Raw genomic sequence first — 11163 nt, forward strand, 5'->3', positions numbered from 1 at the left:
ACCACACCCCTAATTTTTATTTTATCCCTAGTTTGCCCTTATACCCTAAATATAATATCCCACGTTTATTCAAATAATCATATTTTCTTTTTGTTTTCTCTCTCGCATCTCGCCGCTCCCTCTCCCTCTCGCCTCTTCTTCTCAGATTTTTTTTTCTATATCGCCTCTCGCCGCTCACTCTCCCTCTCCCTCTCGCCTCTTTATCTTCCGGCAAGGCGTTGTGGTGGTCGAGGCGACGGCGAGGGGTTGTGGTGGTCGTGGCGGTGTTGGGGGTTTGTGGTGGTCGAGGCGGTGTTGGAGGGTTGCGGTGGTCGGCAGTATTTGGGGGCTGCGGTGGTCGGCGGTGTTGGGGCTGCGGTGGTCGGCGGTGTTGGGGGGCTGCGGTGGTTGGCTGTGTTGGGGGCTGCGGTGGTCGGCGATGTTGGGGGCTGTGGTGGTCGGTGGTGTGGGGGGGCTGCAGTGGTCGGCGGTGTTGGGGGCTGCGGTGGTCGGCGGTGTTGGGGGTTGTGGTGGTCGGTTGGGGGGGGGGGGGGGGGGGGGGGGGGGGGGGGGGGGGGGGCAGTGTTGTGGGGGGGTGGTGGTCGGCGGTGTTGTGGGGCTGTGGTGGTCGGCGGTGTCGGCTTCTAGGGTTTGACGGCTGCTGTGTTTACGGCTGCTGTGTTTACGACTAGGGTTGGCGAGATTGGGTGCTAGGGTTTGGTAGTACACCGTAGTAGACTATAGTACACTGTAGTATACTTGCTTTTAGGGTTTGGATAAGTAAACTATAGGAGATCATAGTACACTGTAGTACACCATAACCATAGTATATCATAGTATACCACCACAGTGTTTCATAGCCTACTACAATTTTGATAACAGATAAAATTAAAAAAATGTAAATTGAATAAAAAAACGAAAAAAAACAATTTTTTTTATAATTTTCAATATTATGTTGGAAAATTTTTTTTTTTTATGTTTTTTATAATAGTGTAAAAATGATATAATTAGATTTTTATAATAATGAAAACAATACGACATGAAAAAAAGAAATATGTAGAAAAAAAAAGAGAAATATGTTCTACGTAAAAAAAATAATAAAAAAATGCTAGATGAAAAAATGAAAATGATAAATGCTGTTAAAATATTATTTAATGTATATTACAATTTTTATTTGTTAAGAGCATTTTTGGAATAAAATTTATAAAGGATGTGAAGCAAAGATTTAGTTAGACTTGTCATTTAGTTCTAATAAGTTTTGTTACTAGGACCTATATCTTAAGACCCCTGGTAAATAAGAGCATTTTGGATAATTAGAGTTAATTGGATTTAAAACAAATATCAATTAAAAAAATAGATTTATCAAGAAGTCCAAATTGGATGAGGGGTGTTTGACAAATAGCCCCTAATTAATATTGCCAATAGAAAAATTAGAGGGGGGGCGAAACCGATGATAACAAGTACTAATTGACTAGTAGTAATAGACATGCTACAAACGTTGGTCAAACCTAGTAAACGTAAAATTACAAATAGTAAATAATTAAATTAAAAATGCAGGATAATAAATAAATAAACATTAAGCCTCTTTAATCTTCCTGGCAATAGCCAAAACAGCCCCAATTACTGCTACCACCACTCCTGAAATTATAATTGTCGACTTTAAATTAGGATATGCATCCTCTTTTCCACTCTTCTTCTTGCTTTCTTCTTCTTCAGCTTCCTCCTTCAACAAAACAAATTCACTAATTAATTAATTAATTAATTAAAACTGGAGTAATGAAGATTAATAAGAGGCAAATTAAACCTTGAGCTGCTTGGAAGTGGTGAAACTAACCGGGTCGACCCGGGGGGAAATAACCGGGTCATCATCGGGTACCAACATCTCACCATCAACAAAAACCTCGTCTGCGTATGTGAATCCATCATCAGCTGTGTTGGGTTCTACAATTTTTTCTTCAGTGGTTGCCATTTTTTTTTTCTTTTTCTTTTTTTGGTTTTAGCAAAATTGAAGAATGAAAGAGTTTTAAGAAAAGAGACACGTTTATTACTAGGGGTTATCCGAATGGCGCACGTAGGGTTGACACGTGTGATTTTTGTCACGTGGCGTCATGTAAATCCTGTGTGAAAATGATGTTTGAGGTTCTTATCTGTATGTATATAAATAAAATAGGGACTTGCTTTTCGCGGTTGCAAAATTGCTATTCGCGGTTATTAATAAAATATTCCATCTCTCTAGAAAAAGAAGGTTTTGAAGAGAATTTGCTTAAAAATCATTCTTGTTGGTGTGATATACGAAAACAAATGAGCTCGTCGGATGAAGATCGTGATAGCGGACCTAGCGAGGTAAAAATTTCTTCTTCTCGATCGGAAAAAGTCGAAAAAAATGGCCAAACGCCCAACTCGGGCGCCCAAAGTAGCGGTACACGCCCAAGTTGGGCGTGCAGTTGGCAGCTCCACGCCCGGTTCGGGCGCCCGGCAGCCAACTGCACGCCCAACTTGGGCGTGTACCGCTACTTTGGGCGCCCGAGTTGGGCGTCCGGTTCAAACCGTTTTTAAATTTTTTTTTTTTTTTTTTTTTTTTTAAATAATTTTTTTATTCAATACCGATTATTGAATAAACCGTATTTTCTTTTCAGGTCAATACGTCTAGAGTTGAAGTTGATCATACCGATTATTTTACAACAACTCAATTGTTTGACTCGGGGGACGAGTTAGTGGATTGGGCTCGGTCCGTTGCAAGAGCTCTTTTCGTGAAATTAATTAGAAAAAGTACCCCCAAAATAAATAAAGTGTGTCTGACTTGTGACTTGTTCGGAAAGCCTCGAGGAAGTAACGCAGAGCCGTCCTCGAAAAGGTCTGGTAGCAAAAAAATAGAATGTGGTTTTCAAATGGTCGGACGCCGGCGGTTGGACGATAGATGGGAGCTCAGAACAGTATATGGGAAGCACAATCATCATCCGATATACACGTCTGGGCATGGGCTTAGTGCATTGAATGAAGCGGAGTCGAAGATTATCAAGGATCTTTCACAAAGTCATGTGCCGCCCAAGAAGATTTTGGCTAACCTGAGGAAAAATGGCTTGGGTCTCGATGCTTATTCGAAACAAATATACAATGAAAAGGCGAAGTTGAGAAGATTAGCTAGGGGTGACCGTACAGTGATGCAATATTTGATTGAGTTGCTTGAGGAGCATAACTATTACAAGTGGTTCCGTACAGATGAAACGACACATGCAGTTATCGATTTGATGTGGGCTCACCCTCTATCTGTCGAATTGTTAAGTAAGTTTCCGTACGTTATACTACTTGACAGTACTTACAAAACCAATCAGTACAAATTGCCTTTGTTGGAGATTGTTGGTGTTACTCCGGTCGGAAAAATTTTTACTGTTGGAGTGGTTTTTATGCGCCATGAAAATGAAGAGCATTATACATGGGTGTTGCAAAGGTTGAAGAGACTTTTCCCCCCACATACTCTACCTAGTGCACTCGTGACTGATCGCGAGTTAGGGCTCTTAAAGGCGATAGAGAATGTATTTTCGACTGTGCCTCATCTATTATGTCTTTGGCACATTAACATGAATGTGGGGCGTCGTGCTTCAAAGTGTTTTGGCAATAGTAGGCGTCGAGGATTTGCTTTTGTAGTCGGTCCGTGGCAAACTTTGGTAAACTTTAGGCGTCGAGGATTATTATTATTATTATTATTATTATTATTATTATTATTATTATTATTATTATTATTATTATTATTATTATTATTATTATTAAACAAGTCCAAATAAATCAAATAAACAAGTCCAAATAAATCAAACAACAAGTCCAAATCAAATAAACAACACAAGTCCAACTAAAAAAACACAAAACATCAACAAGTCCAAATCAAAGCAAAAAACATCAACACCAAAGAAGTTCGAATAATAAAAACATAAAAAATAAACACCTACGTATCTCTCGTCCCAATTGTCGATACAAATAGGCCAATGTAGCCGAACCCCATGAATAGTCGGAAATCATATCGATATGCTCTAAAAGTGGGAAAAAATCTGCTTTCACCTTCGATCCACTCTTATCGACAAACAATAGCTTTCCAAGCAAGTACGCAATATATTCTCGTACCCGAAACTCGGAAGGAAATGAAGAATCGTCGCCATACATCCTATCCAAATCATCTAACCGGGATCCGCCTCCATACCATTTCTCCACAACTGGGGGCTCGACACCGAACGCTCTCGCACCCGCATAAATCGCATCTGCCTTATCAATCCAAACGTTAGGGCGCTTTCCACTAACTCGCAAATGCATGATATAGTGCACATCGTGGAGAGTAATAGTCATCTCTCCAAACGGCATGTGAAAGCTGTTGGTGTCTGGCTGCCACCTCTCGATAAATGCCTCTATCAACGGGTTATTGTGCTGAGGGAGCGAACAATAACGCAAGTGATACAACCCGGTACTCTCCAATAGTGAAACACTATAATAGTCGTCGGGGCCCGACCAAGTAGACTTCGCATGAGACCGCAACTTCAGCATATGTCGGCCCTATTGAACATATATTGATATTTAAGAATAGAAAAATCAACTATAAACATTTTAAACAAAAATTATTAAAATTAATAAGTATTACCTTTCCCTCCCAGATGTCGTAGGCAATATGGGCTCCAAAACTCGGAATCAAATGAGGGTATTTTGGTCCACCGGGTGTCTCACCAATCAACTTCCACGGTCGAGTAGGAAGAGTTTTTTTCGGACCGTGCCGGGACCTCGGGTTTGGGGCAGGAGTAGAACCACCGGAAGTACCCGCCATTGTATAAGCCGGAGGCGGAGGCGGAGTCAAACCGTCCTCGTCATCATCATCGGATGGCAAATCAGGCACCGGGAACTGATACTTCTGCTGAAAACGTAGTCCTGGATCGTACTCGTCCTCGTGGGGATCCATATATGTATCCATCTCCTGCTCGGGCTCTGCCTCTGACTCTGACTCCTCCTCAATTGTCATACGCGGTTGTACAAAAGCACCAGTCCGTTCCCCACGACGTTTAGAACTGGTAACATTACGGTTGTGCGTTCTGCCCTCCCGTTCCGCAGTATTCTGGTCCACAGGATTTGCAGGAGGACGAATCAGGGGACCTTTTCCTTTTCCCATTCCTAATTTTTTCATCCAGTTAGACATCCTACAAACATAAAACATATTTTAAATTAATTATATTAATATAATTGAATTTATAAAAATAAAAAAAAAAAAAATTAAAAAAAAAATAATAATAATTCGAACGCCCGGTTTGGGCGTGAACCGGGCGAGTGAACGCCTGGACCTGCTGCACTATCCAACGCCCAAGTTGGGCGGCCAAGGGGTGTTCGAACGCCCAAATCGGGCGTTTGAACACCCTTTGGCCGCCCAACTTGGGCGTGCAGTTCATTACGGCCGAAAATAAAAAAGCCCTTACAATTCGATTTGTAGGGGCTTTAAACATGAAATTGGTTGCATAAACGACATGGGCAATCCATATTATACGGAAATTAGTCGAAATTACCTCAAAAAATCGAAACCCAATGGCTATTCGAGCTTGATTTCTTCTTTTTCGAAATTTTTTTTTTTTTTTTTGCTATTTGCGGTTTTTGGCTTTTGAAAGTTTAGAGAGAGAGGGGTTTTTTTTTATGAGCCGCGAATAGCAAAAACGCAGCCGCGAATAGCATTTCCGATAAAATAAATTAGCAGCAAAAATGGGTTTTAATTCATGTATGTCGAATTAATTTTATTATATTATTATATGTGATTTACTATTAAAATTGTAAAAAATTAGTACTAAATATGATTTAAAGCCCAAATGAGCCCAACTAGTTTAAATGAAGGCCCACTGTTCAATATATGAAATTTAAGTTATATATGTGGGCTTATTTTGATTAATTGCGGGTTCAGCCCACATTTAATTTAAAATTAATTAAATATACAAATAATTTTAAGGCAAAATTATATTTTTATTCCTAGTTTATTTTAATGTATTTTAGAGATTTTTTAAAATTTTCTCTTATTAGTGGCTTACTTAAGCATAAGAGGGTTTTCGTCGGTACCAAGACTCGATTTCTTGAGGTGCATTTGTAATGTAGGTAACACCCACATTTTTCAATTAGAGAATTTTCCCAATTTAAAAAACATATTAAGGCGATATGTGCTCACTTATTATTGACGAAATACATACAAATAAACTATATTTTATATCCTAAAGTATTACAATTTCACCCCTAATTTTCTTCGGAGGAATAATCTAGGGATTTAAAAAATTCTATTAATATTGACGTTAACATTAGACGATACATACCTTATGAAATATATGTAACTTTACAAATAAGAGATATTTTAATCCGTAATCTAATCTTACTTCAAGAGATCAATATTCGTAATTTTATCCAAAATTTTTTTTAGAATGTGGTTATGTAAATGATACATAATTTTAATTTTTGTGGTATTTATTTTATTCGAATAATCTTTTTACTTAAAAATAAAAAGAATAATATTAGTTATAAATTATATCTGAATTAAAAAAATAAAAAAATAAAAAAATAAGAAAAAAACCCCACCAAAGAAATCATCACCACCATCTCATCATCATCATCATCATCATCAAGAACGAGAAAGCGTCCACCTGAAACTAAAGCATACCATACCCACCTACCAATACCACCATCCCCACACCATTTATGAACACAACCTATACATACAACAAATACATACATGATACAACCCCTCTTTCTCTCTCTTAATGACGACTGTTTCTCTTCCAACGCTCTCAATAATAAACAAACGTCGCACATTCTCCAGAGATACATCAGACAGAAACCCAATAAACAATTCAACTTCATGATTCCCACGTCTCTCTACTTTCTCTCTCATCCCTTCAATCCATCTCCTCTCACTCCCAATCCCAAACCCTATTTTTCAAAATTCTTTATTCCGATAAATTAATTATCCTTACAAAGATCCCATTTTTATAAAAAAAAATTAGTTTGGTGTTGATTTGTTCAAACTGTTTGATTACAACAACAATGACAGATGTGCTCCACTCTCCTTCTTCGTCCTCCCCCACTTCCATATCCACAACACCCACCCACCACAACGCCACGTTGTTCCACCACACCCAGTCATATTCGGCTGCTGAAGAAGCGATTTCTGTGCTTACAGTGGGTAATGTAGAAGAAGAAGAAGAAATTAGGGTGAAGGAGAAAAGGGAGAAGGATAGGAGGGACCAATTATCGCTTCTAGCTCTTCTGGTGACTCTGTTTAGGAAGAGTTTCTGGTTGGCCTGCAAAACGGATAGGGATAATTTTCCTAGTGCCACTGCCGGCGGCCAAGGCAGCGGCGGCGGTGGTGGTGGTGGGATGGAGATTGGTTGGCCGACTGATGTGGAGCACGTTAATCATGTCACATTTGATAGGTTTGATGGGTTTTTGGGATTGCCTGTTGAGTTTGAGCCTGAGGTTCCAAGAAGGGCTCCTAGTGCTAGGTATATTCTTCGATTTTTTTTTAAGTTCTTGAAATGTTCGATTAATATGTTAAATTATCTCGCGATGTCGAAATTTTAAGCGCATTGTGATGTTTCCCGTTTGTTTTGATCGATGATTATTGGGATTGTTAATATTAGACCGTATATAGACTTCTGCATTGTCGTTTTGCTCTTTATAACTCGTTTCTTGCGTTGCGGTTTTGAATTTTTTTCAGATAATTTGGTGAAATTTGTTGTTAAATGTTCTTGTCGTTTTCTTGAATCGAGTACTCGTCTAACTGTATTATTGACAATTAATTATAGAATTGCTGCTAAATTAGTTCGTGATCCGAGTGTCGTTATCTTTTTACCATATTTGAGGTGAGCTTTAACCTGGGAATCCATCTGAGTTATTACCAATGGATCCATCGTATCTAGTCGATAAGATAGACTAATACATTATCTATTATTCCTCATTTCACCGTTCAATAAATGCGACTTCAGCCGGATTAAATTTTTAATAGTTGACTGTATCGGAACGATTATACGTCCAATTAACTGTTCTAGAAACGGAAACTTTAACTTTATAAATAAATTTCAGCGGATATGTCTATTTGATTTGATCTCATTGTGCGCTCGCTGTTTTAGCTTTCGATTTGTTTATCTGCTCTTTTGACGAAAAGTGAATTTGTTTGTTATTATAAATATGTATATATATATATATTGACAGTGCCACTGTTTTCGGAGTTTCGACCGAATCAATGCAACTCTCTTATGATCTACGAGGCAATAGCATTCCGACTATTCTCCTGCTTTTGCAGAGGCATTTGTATTCCCAAGGCGGCCTTCAAGTAAGTCAATCGTGCAACGACCCTAATTTTTTTTTGGCTTATTATTTTTTAATTAATTTTCGGCATTTCTTTTTGCAGGCGGAAGGGATATTCAGAATAACCGCAGGAAACAGCCAAGACGAGTATGTGAGGGACCAATTAAACCGAGGCGTAATTCCTGGTGGCATCGATGTTCACTGTTTGGCTGGTCTCATTAAGGTTATTACTTGGATGTTTTTTTTTTTTTTTTTTTAAACTTGCTTTCAAGTGGGGCCCATATTTCATCGATTTACGTCTTTAATGTAGGCTTGGTTTAGAGAACTTCCGAGAGGGATATTGGATTCACTTTCACCGGAGCAAGTTATGCAGTCTCAGTCGGAAGACGATTGTGAAGCACTAGTGAGGCTTCTCCCTCAAACGGAAGCTTCTTTGCTCGATTGGGCGATCAATTTAATGGCTGATGTCGTTCAAGAGGAGCATATAAATAAAATGAATTCACGAAATATTGCTATGGTGTTCGCTCCTAATATGACTCAGGTAAACTCCTAATATGTATCTATCTTTATTTTTAATAGCTAATGTTCTTGGATATATATATATATATATATATATATATATATATATATATATATATATATATATATACATACATGACCGATCGACCACCTTTAGGCCTCGTTTGGGAATGTTGATAGGATTGATAAGATTGATTGAGTTGGTTATGAATAATGATTACATTGTACGTGATAATCGAATATGTGATTCACGTATGTTTGAGATTTGTGACTGTATAATCCTTGTATTAGGTAATATCATTAAAATCATGGGCTTGAAACCTAAACCCCGAACATTTGACGAAACTTTGATTATATTGTATATCGAAACTAATCACAATTTCCAAACAAGGCCTTGGAGTTGCTCATATATGTTTACCTGGCAGTCGAAATCGGGATGGAATTTCTGAATTCCGGGTATTCCAAATCAAATATTTCCGATTTTCGAACAATATTTTTTATTCCGAAAGTTCTGAATTCCAAAATGTCCGATTTTTTTTTTGGAAAGCAAATGCAATACATATTAGATTCTAAATTTTGATTCGATTTTAACTTCCGAAAATTTCATTTTTTTCCCGAAATTTTCACTTTAAATATCAGTATTATTATGTGTTTTTGATATTATAGGTGACAAAAAAATTAAAAATTCCGAATTCCGCCGATTCCGATCCGAAAATTTTCAATTTTGGTACAAGTTTTTTTCATTCCATTTTTTCATTTTTTTTGGAACGGAATTGGAATAAGTTTTACTGGAGAACTCTGAAAATACGAGCATGTAAGAACAAAAAACTTCATACAGCGGATTCCGAAGCACCGAAGTAATGTCTAAACCTAATGAACTATGTACTTGTGTCGGAAAGTAATATTTATTTATTTTTTTAGCTATATTTTCCGAAATCCTCACAATCGGGTTTTTCTCGTGAGCAGATGGCGGATCCACTGACAGCACTGATGTACGCAGTACAAGTGATGAACTTCCTCAAGACACTAATAGAGAAGACTTTACGAGAAAGATTAGATCCCGTTCTAGAACCTTCTTCCATTCCCCACATGGAACCTTCCGACGAAAACGGACATCGTAGTTTCCCGCAGCTGCAAGTCGAAGATCCCGTCGAATCGTGCGAAGAGGCAACAGCACACGCATTTGTGATTGAGGACCCTTGTTCGGATTCTAGTTCCGAAACTAACCAGTCATGTAATAACAGCAATTCAACTTCTACTCAAGAATCCGACGAAAGTGAAACTAGAGGTCAAGTCTACATAGTTACGAGCGGTTTCAAGAATCAGTTCGAAGAGAACAAGACGAGCAAAACGGGCCGTTCGAACGGGTCGGGAATCGATTTAGATGAAAACGTGGCTCCAAAGAGTGATTGCATGAGCAATTTGAGCCGTATAAATTCAATTACGGAACGCTGTGAAGCATGGCGTTGATTGATTTTATTTTTTTTTTATTTTTTTTTTACTACCTGTGATTCTGAATTCGAAACTTTTTCTGGAATCTGTAATTTTTCTGGAATCTGTAATTTTCTTTTTAAGTTTGTTTTTTACTGTTGTTGTGGTGATTGTTGTTGCTTAATTATGTCTGGAAGTTCCCATTGTTAGAGAAAACATATGTTTAACTGAATACTGAGATGTTATTTTGTTCTCTATGTATAATTTTCATTTTGCCACCATATGGATGTCATTTATTTTTTATTTTATTTTTCCTCGATGCGAAAATACGGGTCGATACACCGGAACGAGCCCGATTCGTTTACAAAAAAAAAAAAAAAAAAAAAAAAAAAAAAAAAAAAAAAAATATATATATATATATATATATATATATATATATATATATATATATATATATATATATATATATATATATATATATATTAGAAACTTGATAAATTAATACACAATAAATTAATAGTCTTGCTTAAGTAATAGTTCTTCTAGTCCGTAAAAACCTACCAAATTATTACTTGATAATTTAATATTTAGCTAATTAAATTACATCATGGAAATTGGAAGAAAATGTTACATCATTGTCTGAAAAAATATTGAAAATTCAATCAAGAAGAATCAACCAGGAATATCTCTCTCTCTCTCTCTCTCTCTCTCTCTCTCTCTCTCTCTCTCTCTCTCTCTCTCTCTCTCTCTCTCTCTCTCTCTCTCTCTCACACACACACACACACACACACACAAAAACACACACATAGAAAGATCTGGATATTTTTAGCAGAGGTAGATAAGTGTAGCAGATTTCATTTGATGCAGTTTAGTGTCAACTTCACTATGAAATTTGCCCCCTTAAAACTTTCATACTTCACAATCAATATT

General features: G+C 37.5%; 2 protein-coding genes across 2 annotated transcripts; both read left to right on the forward strand.

The window, feature by feature from the left end:
- Positions 1-1983: 1983 nt before the first annotated feature.
- On the forward strand, positions 1984-3648 carry LOC148771360 (protein FAR-RED IMPAIRED RESPONSE 1-like). Its single transcript, XM_088817606.1, has 3 exons — positions 1984-2322; positions 2616-3512; positions 3625-3648. The coding sequence occupies exons 1-3, from the start codon at positions 2107-2109 to the stop codon at positions 3646-3648; spliced, it is 1137 nt and encodes a 378-aa protein (XP_088673732.1). The 5' UTR covers positions 1984-2106.
- A 2829-nt stretch (positions 3649-6477) lies between these two features.
- On the forward strand, positions 6478-10513 carry LOC105970109 (Rho GTPase activating protein with PAK-box/P21-Rho-binding domain-containing protein). Its single transcript, XM_012994902.2, has 5 exons — positions 6478-7478; positions 8188-8308; positions 8387-8506; positions 8594-8824; positions 9769-10513. Exons 1-5 carry the CDS (start codon positions 7021-7023, stop codon positions 10270-10272), a joined length of 1434 nt encoding a protein of 477 aa, XP_012850356.2. The 5' UTR covers positions 6478-7020; the 3' UTR covers positions 10273-10513.
- Positions 10514-11163: the final 650 nt, after the last annotated feature.

Source organism: Erythranthe guttata, chromosome 4 (assembly GCF_056151865.1).
Source record: "Erythranthe guttata isolate IM_541 chromosome 4, IM_541, whole genome shotgun sequence".
Lineage (NCBI taxonomy): Eukaryota > Viridiplantae > Streptophyta > Magnoliopsida > Lamiales > Phrymaceae > Erythranthe > Erythranthe guttata.